The 13,384-nt window shown below is 32.6% G+C and overlaps 4 protein-coding genes across 4 annotated transcripts; 3 read left to right on the top strand and 1 right to left on the bottom strand.

Moving 5' to 3' along the window:
- The first annotated feature begins 349 nt into the window (after positions 1 to 349).
- On the top strand, positions 350 to 2,455 carry LOC135833311 (eukaryotic translation initiation factor 4 gamma 1-like). Its single transcript, XM_065347047.1, has 8 exons — positions 350 to 684; positions 751 to 872; positions 952 to 1,089; positions 1,165 to 1,368; positions 1,443 to 1,519; positions 1,606 to 1,756; positions 1,830 to 2,106; positions 2,181 to 2,455. Exons 1-8 carry the CDS (start codon positions 651 to 653, stop codon positions 2,183 to 2,185), a joined length of 1,008 nt encoding a protein of 335 aa, XP_065203119.1. The 5' UTR covers positions 350 to 650; the 3' UTR covers positions 2,186 to 2,455.
- Positions 2,456 to 3,492: 1,037 nt separating this feature from the next.
- LOC135833313 (speckle-type POZ protein-like) lies at positions 3,493 to 5,702 on the bottom strand. The gene is made up of 3 exons (XM_065347049.1): positions 5,473 to 5,702; positions 5,191 to 5,391; positions 3,493 to 4,741 (listed from the first exon to the last, which is right to left on the bottom strand). Exon 3 carries the CDS (start codon positions 4,659 to 4,661, stop codon positions 3,675 to 3,677), a length of 987 nt encoding a protein of 328 aa, XP_065203121.1. The 5' UTR covers positions 4,662 to 4,741; positions 5,191 to 5,391; positions 5,473 to 5,702; the 3' UTR covers positions 3,493 to 3,674.
- Positions 5,703 to 5,935: 233 nt separating this feature from the next.
- Rpn7 (regulatory particle non-ATPase 7) lies at positions 5,936 to 7,676 on the top strand. Its single transcript, XM_065347018.1, has 3 exons — positions 5,936 to 6,139; positions 6,273 to 6,713; positions 6,790 to 7,676. The coding sequence occupies exons 2-3, from the start codon at positions 6,278 to 6,280 to the stop codon at positions 7,557 to 7,559; spliced, it is 1,206 nt and encodes a 401-aa protein (XP_065203090.1). The 5' UTR covers positions 5,936 to 6,139; positions 6,273 to 6,277; the 3' UTR covers positions 7,560 to 7,676.
- A 362-nt stretch (positions 7,677 to 8,038) lies between these two features.
- Positions 8,039 to 13,144, top strand: LOC135833303 (zinc finger protein 239-like). The gene is made up of 14 exons (XM_065347037.1): positions 8,039 to 8,335; positions 8,408 to 8,524; positions 8,596 to 8,647; positions 8,726 to 8,896; positions 9,093 to 9,166; positions 9,238 to 9,443; positions 9,528 to 9,673; positions 9,754 to 9,899; positions 9,989 to 10,184; positions 11,018 to 11,091; positions 11,162 to 11,221; positions 11,329 to 11,418; positions 11,495 to 12,058; positions 12,699 to 13,144. Exons 1-14 carry the CDS (start codon positions 8,207 to 8,209, stop codon positions 12,741 to 12,743), a joined length of 2,070 nt encoding a protein of 689 aa, XP_065203109.1. The 5' UTR covers positions 8,039 to 8,206; the 3' UTR covers positions 12,744 to 13,144.
- Positions 13,145 to 13,384: the final 240 nt, after the last annotated feature.

Raw genomic sequence — 13,384 nt, 5'->3', positions numbered from 1 at the left:
CATAGATTAAATTGTCCTTTATTTTCTCTTATCTCGTTCAGTTTCTTCGAATGCATATTCTATAAAAAAAAATAGATACCTATTTTATTTTAATGTTTTCCAACAAATCTTGAAAAATAGAAGTGACTTTAAGTGAATAAAAATTCACAAGAAAACATATTTTGAAATTACATTCAAAAATTGCCAGTTTCCAGATTTTTAATTCAATCAGTAGATCGTTTTCTATTCATGCTTTTAATTTTCAAAAATTTTGATTTTTACACGTTGCAGATTGTTGCAACTTGCAGAGAGAATGGATTTTCATCGCTTTCGCTACACGTGTTGGTTCATTAATTCATAGAGGGCGTTAGTAGTCCAAATTTTCTAATCAAATAACACAGTGATAACAAAATCAAAACAAAATAAAGAGTTCATTGTTCATTTCATTTTTTATAAAACTGCAAATTATCTGTTGCTTTTGAAAACTAGAATCGATTTTATTATTAATTATTAATATGCTTTCATAAGACTGGAAACAGCGTGCCCTGTGAATAAAGAGTAATATTACATCGATTCTTCGGCTCAGTAATCCATCCCAATGAACTGAACTGAACGAACACCTCTTAGCTCTGTAAACCTGTGCTGAGAATTTAAGATATTTCCAATTCGCGATGGGCGAAACAAAACTTCCTCCTAAAGTTTGTGGTAAGTAAACTAGCAACATGTGTACTAAAATATTCATTTCATAGTTAACTTTTGATATTTTAACAGATGCTAAAAACGAAGCTCAAAATCAAAATACCACCGTACTTGAACCTCAATACGAAGTATGGAAACCAGATCGATTGAATCGAGCACTTTCTGAGTTGAACAACGATGATAAAAAAACCTTGGTAAATTAATATTCTCTACTATTTCGAATCCAGAAATACAATTCTGTTGACTAAAAATTTTTCAATGTAAATGTTTCAGTTCCTTTACAGGACTATCAACAGTATATTCAATAAAGTAACACCGGAAAATTTCTACAAGTTGGAAGATAAAGTGAAAAATTTATCAATTGATACACCGACGAGGATGCAAGGAGTAATAGATATCATTCATAAAAAAGTAAGCATCATATTATCACTAGACTGAAAACATCACTACACCACAATTGCTTACGATGATTCAATTTTCCTCTAGGTTATAAACGAATGGAAATTTCGTTCCTTATACGCTAAATTATGCAACCTGATGCGAAACATACAAATTCTTAATAAAGAAGGAGCTGCTCAATCGTTCGGTCAGTTATTAATAGCAAAATGTGAAACTCATTTCGATAAAAGCTTCGATAAAGATTTAGAATTCAACAAACGAAGACGTGAGATTGATTCTTGTACTGATCGAGTATGGATAGATTCACCTACACTTCGTGGTTAATCTTTATTTCTTCATCGATATTAATCCTATTTAATTTGCAGGAAACGAGGAAATTCTTAAAAAGAGAATATGACTTGGAAGAAAGTCAGGTTAGAAAACAATCAGTAGAAAATTGCCAGTAAGTTATTTCTTTTTTTAGAAATCGAGTACATTTTGTATTTTTATTTTTACGTGAATAATTAATCACATTTTTGTATTCGACAGCTTTATTGGAGAATTATTCAAATTGGACATGATCCATTCCAATAGAATATTTCAAATACTAGACAGGCTTTTTGAATCTGGAAGAAACATGTGTATCGAATGTATCTGCGCGATAATAACAAATATTGGTGAATTTTACGAAAAAAATGTTGTAAGTATTTGGATATATTTTCATTTGCATTTTTTCGTTCTCAATTGGTTAATTATTACATATTTTATTTTAGGAAAATTTTCCCGAAGAATACTTCGAGAAAATTAATGTGTTACTGGCGCAGCAAGGATTGAAGCCTCGGATTCGATGTTTATTACAAAATGTCTTGGATTTGAGGAATAATTCTTGGTGCCCTAGATTGAAGCTCGAGTTACCCAAGACTTTAGAACAAATCGAACAGGATTTATTGGATGAAGAAAATTCATCGGAACAACTTGGATCCAAAAATCGAGTCAAAAGCTCCAAGAAATCGAAAAAGAAAAGAAATAAATTTAACAAGGGTACTTCTAGTACGTTAGGTTTCATTTCATTGCTATTCTATATTTTTATTTATGCGAAATTAATGAGATTTTTATTTAATCAGGATGAAGCACTCAGCAGCATTTATGATGTTTCCTGTGATCGTATTTTAGAATATCTATGATTATGTAAGATCCGAATTATTCGCTGATATACTTTACTTCCATCGTAATAATTTCACTTTAATGCTGAAAAAAATGTGTAAAATGGTATTGTTGAGAAATTTACGTTTTGATGAACGTCAATGATTTTTCTGTTATTTTAAAAATAATTTGTGATACAAAATGTAAGTATTTCTTGTTACATTATTTCGAAATAAATGAATGATCGCCTGTTTAATCTATGTATGTAGTTTCGATCATTGTTAAACCTTCCAAAGCACAAAGCATCAGTATATTTCGATTTTTTTTTAAGCGCTGAAAACACTGTTTTTTTAAAGTCGAAAATCACCCACAAAACGTACCTAATTATAATAGGAATATGACCAACAGGAAAGATTTCTACAGTTACAGTGTCTAATCGCTAATTTCGAGATTTTAAGGCATTTATTCCTCTGAAAAAATGGAAATAGAACCTTCAAAAAATATCTATTTATTCCCACTCCTGTGAAAATTGGATCATGTGATTGTATCTCAAATTCTAATAGAAATACGCTTGGTCATTAATGTTCGGGCTATTTTTGAAAATACATTTCCTCGTATATGACCATTAATTATTTAAGGCAGCTGAAATTTTTTTTTGGAGCAATGGGTTCTCATGAGCTATAAGCATAAACAAATGAGCAAAATCAATGGTTGAGTGACGAAGAAGTTCCTTGGTGAATTGCATACTTATACCTACCAAGATACTTGATTAATGAATTAAATAAGTAATCGCATTTTTCTGAAAAGTTGTCAGGAATCTTTTCGAATTTAATAGGTACCAAAAAAAGTGATTTGAGTCCTTCTTGGCGATACTAAAGTACCTATGTAACCAGCTTTATCGAATTTAAATCTTCAGAGAAGAAAAAATAAAATCATTCTTTCAAGAGAGGTATCCCAACTAGCCAAATACGAGACAAAGCTACGTCAAAATTTTGTGGAAAATTAATCTTTCAAAAAATCTGCGGGGAGCTTTAACAGTTCAAAACAGTTTTCGATCGATTTTGAGTCACCAAAAATAAGGCCTACCTAAGGCACAAACAAAATTCTATTTTTTCCCATTTTGGGCCCATTGATTTTCAAAAAGTCACCAAAAATTGAAAAATGCATTGAGCACCAAAAATTTTGGCTGGTGATGTATTTTTGTATTCGTGGTTTTACGTTTTAAGTTTGTCCGGCTCAAAAACTTCAATTACCTTTCAGCTACGAGTGAGCAAGGACTACACAAGACAGTAAAAAAACGTTAGTAAATTGGATATGTAGTTTTTTTTTTGAATAAGTATTGAAAATACATAACAATAAACGACTTACACTAGCCAAATACAATATATAAAAGTATTGAAAAAATTGAAAATTCGAAATAACGAAATATAGTAGACGATTTGAAGTATATACTTATCATTTCCTTCGGCCAATACTCATCGACGAGCTACAGCCAGGCAAACTTCATTCGCCAACTCCGGTTGCGATAACAGAATATTTTTCCAAGCCTTCGTATTCAATACTTCGGCGAATTTAGAAACAATAAACTTGATCGCTTCACTTTTCAGATAATTTGCATGATGCAAATCTGACATTAGCAAAACGTCCGCAGCATTTTCAACAGTCAACGAGCAGCCTAGTACGTCACCGCACAATGTTCTCAATTGATCCAACGCATATTTATCAGCAGCTACCATCAATTCGAGTGCTAATTTATCCATATTTTCGCACCTATCAGTATACATGTATTTCAACATTTCGCCCATAACTTCTTCGTTTATATCATTTATGACTACACGGTTTTCTTTAGTTTCTGTCATTTTATGTCTAAACATGGCTGCGAAAACTGGGCTTCGGGCGGCTAAAATGGATTTATGAGCTGGAAAGTCTTTATTCTTGACAGAAAGTATAACGTCAGCGAACTCTTGGCTAGTCCATAACAATCCCAAATCCGAAGAAAGATGACATTCCGAAACTTTGGGTCTACGGCGATTAGAAGTTTTGATGTCATTCATCTCGGACAGCTCCATCTTGCAAGTGATTATTAATTTATCATTTATTAAATAGTCTTGAAACTTGAACTTTTCATCGAATAAACTGGATTCTACGCCATGACTTTTCTCGAATTCTACAATATCGTCATATACCTGTTCAAGTTGCTTCCGTTTATTACTCACAGAAAAACTGTACTTTACGAATACTTTGTTACGTTTGCTTCGTTTACTCAAAAAAAGTGCTAACATAATTTCATTGTTTTCAAAACAGAGCCGTAAATACCATTCGAATTCATCATTCGATACTGATGAAAATTCCGATGATTTTAAAAAACCTCCCTTTATACGATGAAACGAAAAATTATTAATAGTCCAGGTAAAATTCACTTTGTCAACTCGAACATCAGTACTACACGATTTATTTTCCATGTTCGCGAGATAATCCAATAACAAAACACTCAACGAAACTGGAGCAGGAACTAGGCACTAGAAGTAGAACACGTTCAGAACTGGAACAAGAGAAAACATGAAACTAAAACTGAAACTGATAAAATTGAACTGAAACTACAACATTTAAAAAGCATCAACTTCTAAAAAATTTCACGGTCAATTTTTCAAATCTTTCCAATGATAATTCCGGGAGGTTTGTTTCTTGACGGAGATCCAATCTCTTGCAATAGTTTCAATGACCAAAAGAAAGGAGAAGACTGAAGAGAGAAATGACGAAACTGTGATTGTGAACCACGAAAATGAAGAAAGGAATTATTGTGATGAGGATTCCATAAGTAGTAAGTTTTCAAAATTACTTTCGATTTAAAGTATTGTTTTCTTTCGCAATTTTCTTCAAAAAAAGAATAGGATTTCGTTAAATCTAAACAAGCAGGTATCCACTCCAGTAGTGAACCTAACAACTACTGAATAGTGAAATTTCATGAATTATTATTTAATATCCACTCACCAATTAACTGTTCCAATACCAATCCTTTTGATTGTTGGTAACTTGACAAGGAAAGGATGAAGGAATGTAATACAATTTAGTAAGCTGTCGAGACTTCAGCCGGAGATCTTGCAGCACGAATGCAGGAACACGTAAAGTCGCAAACACCGAAAACAATCTCTTGAAACATGTATTTGATTCAATGTTTTTTAAATGGCAAACCTTTAAAAGGAATAATAAAATAACTACAATTAGAAGAATAAAGAATACTTGTTCGAGAACAAATTGATTATTTAAACTTACCGTAGATACTGTCCATCAGTCCTCAACTAGTTGCAAAGCTGAGAAGTTCCAATGAAGATTATGAATCAAAACGAGCAGCTTGAATAGTCACATATAACGCATACCGTAATAATTTAATTATTGCGACTTGCGATACGCAATTAAGCATCACCTCAAAATTAAAATTAAACTAATTCATAGAAAATTGCAAAATTTACGTCTCCAAAAAGTAAAAACATACAAAAAAATAACAGGATACAGAAAATTTTTTGAAAAAAACGCCATCGTCTTTTCTAAATCAGTGTTCCCAACTTTTTCCCGTAAATTTGTCAAAAAATGACCAATGAGCTGCACTGATGCTTTTCAGCTGAATTTTCGGTAATTTTGAAATATTGTGGTAAATACGAAGTAAATACGGTATCACGTAAAACTTTGTTTTTGATCTGTGGTGTAATAATAAATATCCGTGTAACAGCTGTGACCTGTGACAATGAGTTGATAATTTTTGTCTTGTTTTGTCGGTAGGTAACACAATTTTAACAAAAGTTGAAGAATTTAATTAAAATTGTGTATAAAAAACAGTATTTAGTAAATTTAGCTCATTTCTTCGCTCGTAAGACTTTATAAAATCCGCTAGTCCTTCATCACTACAAGGTAGTTTTCTCAAGATCTGAAAAACACCGCACAGGTACGTGATTTGCATGTATGCATTTTCTATCTGATAAAATGTTCACAAAGATTTAATTCGTAATTCTTTCGGCAAATAATTTGATTTTCCTCGTCATCTAATATAGTTAACGTTTTGTGTGCTCATTTCACAGGCAACATGGAAGAAGAAATCGCCACTCCCGCGTATATGAATCTTGCCAATATCAAATTCTGTCTAACGCTGCCGGAATTCAAAAACAATGAAGAATTGAAATCAAAACTAATGGAAGGAATCCGCGAAGGCAATATGGCTCCGTATTATAAAGTAGTGTGCCAAGATTTCGGCTGGCCAGTCGATAATGCCTTACTGAAACACATGACAGAAGCGAATGAGAAACGTATTCAAGAGCTAGATCAAGAACACGATAAGAATTTCATCGATGAAGAAGATCAAGTTAGTGGTATTTGGCAAGCGAAGTTGGATTACCTGTGTTCCATCGGTGATCAACAAGCAGCTACTGTACTTGCTGAGACCAAATTTAATGATAAAACTGTACCGAAAAGTCACAGAATAGATGCAATTTTCACATTGTTTCGTATCGCCTATTTCCATGGTGCGTTAATTGTATTTCTTATTAACACTTGACGCAGATTTTAACTAAAGTAATAACATGATTTCGTTTGATTTAGGGTGCAACATCAGGTTGATGAAATCTGTGATTGAAAAGGCGGCCGATCTGATCGAAACCAGCGGAGGTGATTGGAGTGCTCGTAACAAACTAAAAGCGTACGAAGGCATCTGGTCGTTAGCAATTAGAGATTTCACCCGAGCTGCCAATCTGTTCGTCGACGTAGTGCCAACTTTCGAATCTTACGAACTCGCGTCGTTCGGTACAATTATTAGATACACCGTATACGCTTGTATGATTGCATTGCCTCGTAGTGAGTTGAAGAAGAAACTTCTCCATCACGGTGTCATGGCTCAAGCTCTTAATTCAGAGTATAAAGATCTAAAGGAGTATTTCCTTTCCCTTTACGATGGCAGATACGCAGATTTCTTCATATGTTTAGCGAAAGTTGAAGCTGATATGAAACGAGATCCTCTCCTAAACCCGCACTATCGTCATTACAATCAAGCAATGCGATTACGGGCATACAAGCAGATTTTACAGGCTTATAGATCTCTGAGTTTAGACTACATGGCTAAATCTTTTGGAGTTACGGTAGATTTTATCGAAGCTGAAGTTTCTAGATTTGCTGCTGCTGGCAGATTACAGTGTAAAATTGATTCCGTCGCTGGAGCTGTAGTTACTAGCCATTACACTCATAGTAAAAGTGATTTTCAATCCGAAGCACCGGAAGCTACCTTGGTTCGTGGTATGCTTTATCAATCTACCGTCAAGAAAGGCGATATTCTTCTTAATCGTTTGAAGAAACTTGCTAGGATTATTGATTTCTAAATTTCAACGATAATGTCTTTGGATAATGTGTATAATGCCCTAATTTGTTATAATAAATCATTATATTTTTTTTTGTAATAAACATATTTGTATGAAATTATAATTTTATTAATTTTAGTTTCGTGAGTAATCTTATTTCAGAATATTACTGATGATGGAGTCATCTTTACAAATGAGATGAGCGAAAAAACAAGTTCATATTAACAATGTAATTTTTCGAATATTATCGATGAATTGGGAAATACCTCCTTCAGAGTATGATTGGGATGTTGAGGGTTACACAGTTCTGTGAATTTTTATTAGAATTAATCTCAAGTCAACGTCGAAAAATTAAAAACCATTGAAATAAAAATAAAAGGAAGCTGGAAATTAAATTTCATATTGCGAAATATCGTTCTTTAAGATGGGGAAAACTATGTATTCTTCGTATCTGTGCAAGCAAGTCGTTCATGAATTCTTATCATCATTGATGTCAACTTGATGCTTATTATCAAAGGTATCAGAACAGAACTAAAAATCTTCAATATGGATTGCGAATTTTGTGAATTTATCCTGCAATTTTTCAGGATTTATCCGAAAAATTTTGCGCACTTTTCAGTAAATGAAAGACTTTTTTGTTGATCAAATTTTCACGCGTTGATCAGCCAATGAAAACATCAAATAAATCGAATATTTGCCGTTTATGTGCCGTATATTTTGAGAACGGTTCATCATTTTTTGAGTTAAATGAAGACAAAGAAATTTATTCTCTAATTCACGAATATCTACCTGTTACAGTAAGCATGTGAACTAATCAACGTATATAAATTTGCAAGTATTTCTCACTCTTACGTATGTGTTCCCAACAGATACCTAAAGAGGAAAAATTACCAACAAAAATATGTGTCAACTGTAAAGCTAATTTTCAAAACGTCGTCAAGTTTTTCATCTCCGTCATCAATGGACAAAAAATATTGCTCAGAAAGGTACGTAAGGATAGCTTCAATTTAAAGTATTATAATTTGCCATTCTTCATGAAGCTCCTGTTTTGATTTAGTTACAGACCCAACAGTACGTTCAAAATGATTTGATCTTGGATGCTTCTAAAGGTAAGAAAATCGTGCATTCAGTGCATCATTGAGTAAAATCATTTGCATTTGGAACCCTAACCTTACTATTTTTCGCAGATGAAGCTGCAACGATTGCAGCTGATGATGAAATTAAAGAAAATTTGAAGAGAATCGTCAATGCGACAGTTTGCAGAGAACAGATCGGTTACAAACATTTTGAAGAGCGATCCAAAGTACAAGTTTCTCCAAGCTATGTTGAAGTCAATGATCCCGATCCCACCGAAAAAGGTAAACAATTCCAATACTGAAATAACATTGTTGATTAGAGAGGTTAAGGAACATATGGTAGTTGAAATTAAGTCATGAATAAATTTGAATATCATTATTTTGTAAACCTGTGGGAATATACGATATTAGATTAATTAGTTCAATTCTGTTTTACAAAAGAATGATCAAACATGCTCAAATATTTCACCTTTTATAGATTTCAAATATCCCAAAAATGGAAGAAAGTATTACACCAAAGAGATCAATAAAGGAGGAAAATCTCAGATTAATGTAAGGTCTAATTTTCCTTCTTTTTTTAGTATTGCTAATTATCAAAAAATTTTCAACATTTATTATTACAGATCGATCCTGAAGATGAACATTCGATTAGTAAAATTTTCATTTGCGACATCTGTGGTAAAAAATTCTCTCACCGGAGCTCCGTACTGTATCATTTCCATTCGAAACATGGAGAAAATAAATTATACAATTGCAGCGAGTGCAATAAAAAATTCAGTTCGAATAGGCTTCTCAAGAGGCATTTCAAAAGAATTCATTCTGTAATAAGGTATTGGCTCTTGTGTACCGTAATACGAAAACATAAGCGAATGTTTTTCTAAAACCATTCAATTTAATGTATTTTTTTTTTCAGAATGTCCGAATGTATTCAATGTCACGCTACCTTTATTACGGAGAACCAGCTCGAAGATCATATGCAGACGTGTAAGAAAAATACTTCGGAGTATGAACCTTGCAAAAAACCTCAAAAAGTCAGAAATAAATTGGAGTGCCCAAAGAGTAAGGGAATAATGGCACCACGCCTATCTCAACTTCGAGGATATATATTTTTTTAACCGTGTAATTTTTTTTTGCATTAGACGAGAAAGCTAGAGAATACCATTGCAAAGTTTGCGATAAAGCGTTCAAATACTCTAGTAATTTATACAGACACCAAAAGCTGCATTTGACCGAAAGACCCTACCAATGCACGAGATGTAATCGTAAATTTCCTACAGTTTCCAGAGTACGTAATTTTATCCGTAGCTGACGGAAATCTGATACCCACGATGAAAATAATGCTATTTTCATCCCAATATCGAATTTTGTTTACAGTTGAAAATGCATGAAAACGAACACGACAAAGAATATTCTTACGAGTGTACTATTTGTCAGAAAGCTTTCGTCAACAATAGAATATTACGTGTTCATTATCGAAGGCACACTCAAGTGTTCCCCTTTCAATGTGATGTCTGCTGTAAGGGGTTTCCAGATAAAAACTCCACAGCGAAACACATGAGAGTTCATACAGGTGAGACTACATGCTATAGTATAAGTTTTTAAATGGTAAGAGGCTTAACGGTGAGATTGTAAAATCCACACACTCTTGAAATTGGACGAAACTCGTCCAAAAGATTAGTTTTGATGTAAAACCATCTCAAAAAATTGTTTGAGTTGAACCTCGCCCCCTACTCCAATTGCCAATATTTTCTACCTAAATTTTTTCATTTTCGCATAAACCAGTCACTTTTTTCCAGAAAAATATATTTGGAGTTTTTTTTGTAAGGGGGGGGGCGTGCGGGTTGAAAATTTCAATAATTTGTCAAGAAAATGAGACGTCCCCCGCGAAAATTTTTTTAAAAATAGATTTTTTGTGAAACTTGAAAAAGGTTTTTTTTCAAGTTGGGAATGCTGCTCCAAAGAATTTATTCGAAAATAATAACGATGGTGCATAGAAATACAGCAAAAGACTACGAAAAACGCGTTTTTATACGTTTTTAATTTTTTTGAACGCGTTGCGTCGATTTTTGAGCTCCACAAAAAATATGTATGTTATTCCTTACGGTATAACAACATTTTTTTTTCAATCTCAATACACTCCCTCTTCATTTTTCCTGCGAATTTTTGACATTTTCAATCTCCCTCCCATTTTTAATCTCCCTCCCATTTTTAGAATGGTCCGAGTCGACTTGCAAAATTTTTTGAGATAATGTTACATCAAAACCAATCCTCTGAGTGGGTTTCGTACAATTTGAAAAAAGGGCATATTTCACCATCTTACCGTTACTTAAAAAAGCTCTTCTGAAAATTCGATCCAAAAATAAATTTATAAAGCAAATATTATCAACCTTATATTATCAACAGGTGAACGTCCATTTTCCTGCGACGTGTGTAAAAAAACGTTCGCAGACCAGAGTAACTTTCTACGTCATAAAAAGGTTAGTTTAAATTATTCTATCGAAATTGAATTATTGGGTATGTTTTCCTGAATTTTGTTTGTTTTTTCAGGCTCACGAGAAAAATCAAAAATCTACAAAAAATGTCAGGCTTGATTCTGTTCCGAAAAAAGTAAGTTGAGTCGAGTTTTTTCGAACGAATGTAAAATTTATTAAATTGTCTTATTCGTTATTATTCGTTTCGTTGTTCGTTTCTTTTTCTTTTTCATGTTTTATTAGACTACGAAAACGAGTTCGTCGAAAGCCAAACTTCGAATGGAGATTGATTACAGTTCAATGACTTACAGCAATGACAATACAAATAATAAAGTAAGGATTTACGTTTCCCTTCAACGTAGTACAAAATGACCTTTAAACTAATTACGTGAATTTTCTTTACTTCCAGGAGAGATTCATTCCTTCTTTCGATCATTTTCTAGCTGAAAATTCATTAAAATTGAACGATTGGGGAAACAACTTGAAAAACGAAAAAAAACAAAATGTTGAGAAAAAAGACACGTCCTCTAAACCATTTCTAATGAGCTCCCTCCAAACCGATGAAAATGTGGTTGCAATGCAACCTTGTTTGATTAATCGTCCTGCAAAACCTGTCCATCAAAATGAAGAAAAAACCATCCCTTTAATTTTAAAATCAACAAATACGCCAAATTCTTTCGTTATCGTTAAAAAAGAAAATACTGCACCGGTTCCAAACGATTCCTCAAAGGTTATCGTAATCAGAAGCAGGGCTAAAAATAAATCAAAATTGATCGTTGAAAAATCACTCGATACAGTGGTCAAAAAAGAACCACCCGAGTTACCTTCTCGAAAAGAAGATTGTTCTACTAAACAAAACCAGCTACCAGAGCTGTATTCTTGCGAAAAAATGCCACCTCCATCGCCGACTTCCGACTGCATCGATGTGGAAGATCTGGTCGCTACGTTTACTCCAATTATCAGCTTCGAAGAGGTAAGCTCAAAGATTTTGTTGTTATTGTTCCTTTATATAGCGTAGGTTTTATTCGCTTTTCAAATTAACACATTCCAACGAAGAAGAAACTTTGGCAAAATTTGAAATTTGTTTATGTACGTTTCGGTATTCGTTCTAATTTATTACGTTTTTACATTCGGATCGTCGACTTGTTTTATTTTCTTTTGCATCGAGCTATATCTCGCTTATTCAAACCTACTCGCCTGAATTTTCCAGTTATTGATGTTTTTGTTCGAATAAGAAATTTGAAACATTTTCGCGAATATTTTTTTACAAATGATAATTATTCGCTGTCTATTACGCGAACCAAATAATTCAAATTTCTACGCTGGTTTCTCCGAGAAGAACCCAATTAAGTTATTATATTTCATCGTGAACTGCGTCATCAATCGATTCGTTTTCATTTTGAGCTATTCAAACCGAACGAGGAAGTAAAGGTATAGAATTGTAACTTAATTCCGAATTGAATTGTTTTTCCATTCAGAAATTAGTCTTGTTTGTTCGACGATAAATATTATTTTCTAAAAATATTCTCCCCTTAGAGCATTTGCGTGTTTATACCGCTACCTACTAATATTAGATGCTGGTATTTTTTTTTTTTTTTTTTTTTTTTTTATAGATTGGCGATCTGAACGATTTAGTCAATACGAAAATAGATCTGTGAAGATAGGTGGTGGAGTAACTTAGTGTTTGATTTTTTTGGTTTACTAATTGCATAATTTTTTTATCAACGTTTAACAGCGATCTTTTTTTTATTGTTATATATTTAAAAAAAATATTTGTTTAACTAGTCAAAATGTTTAATTTTTTATGTTAAATGTTGAATTATGGGCGGTGTATTCGAGAGATGGCCATGTAAATACGTAACTCATGCTATTTTTAATTTCTTCCTTCCAGTGATGAATCCGCTCAATTTTTCTTTGTCCGATAAATTTTACGGTTTTATTCGTAATTTAAATTTATACATCTTTCGAATGCATCTAATTATTATTGAGTGTTGTTTTATTTGAGTTGGTTTTATTTTTCAGTTATTTTAAATTAAATAAATCAAATTAATAATGGTGATTTTAATGCTTTTTTTTGTTTTTTTTTTTTAAATGAACTTTTATAGATTTGATGGTCCATTTTCCTACTTCAAATTTCAAGGTAATAAAACCTTCACAAAAAAATCAATTGTTTTAAAAATGTTACTTTTCATTTTACCTGTAATAGGTCAGGTACATGCATAAATATTTTTTATAAAATAAAATCACGCAGCTGTTGAAATTTACATTTGAAAAAAATAGTTAACATTTTTTTCATCGT

The sequence above is a fragment of the Planococcus citri genome, chromosome 1, assembly GCF_950023065.1.
Source record: "Planococcus citri chromosome 1, ihPlaCitr1.1, whole genome shotgun sequence".
Classification (NCBI taxonomy): domain Eukaryota; kingdom Metazoa; phylum Arthropoda; class Insecta; order Hemiptera; family Pseudococcidae; genus Planococcus; species Planococcus citri.
This window is presented reverse-complemented; position numbering and strand designations above follow the sequence as displayed.

Coding starts and splice junctions, on each gene's coding strand:
- LOC135833313 (XM_065347049.1), bottom strand. CDS start 4,661: ATGGAAAATAAATCGTGTAGTACTGATGTTCGAGTTGACAAAGTGAAT.
- Rpn7 (XM_065347018.1), top strand. CDS start 6,278: ATGGAAGAAGAAATCGCCACTCCCGCGTATATGAATCTTGCCAATATC. Junction 6,714..6,789: donor TCGTATCGCCTATTTCCATG/GTGCGTTAATTG, acceptor CGTTTGATTTAG/GGTGCAACATCAGGTTGATG.
- LOC135833311 (XM_065347047.1), top strand. CDS start 651: ATGGGCGAAACAAAACTTCCTCCTAAAGTTTGTG. Junction 873..951: donor ACGATGATAAAAAAACCTTG/GTAAATTAATAT, acceptor TAAATGTTTCAG/TTCCTTTACAGGACTATCAA. Junction 1,090..1,164: donor TAGATATCATTCATAAAAAA/GTAAGCATCATA, acceptor ATTTTCCTCTAG/GTTATAAACGAATGGAAATT.
- LOC135833303 (XM_065347037.1), top strand. CDS start 8,207: ATGAAAACATCAAATAAATCGAATATTTGCCGTTTATGTGCCGTATAT. Junction 8,525..8,595: donor AAAAAATATTGCTCAGAAAG/GTACGTAAGGAT, acceptor GTTTTGATTTAG/TTACAGACCCAACAGTACGT. Junction 12,059..12,698: donor CAATTATCAGCTTCGAAGAG/GTAAGCTCAAAG, acceptor TTTTTTTTATAG/ATTGGCGATCTGAACGATTT.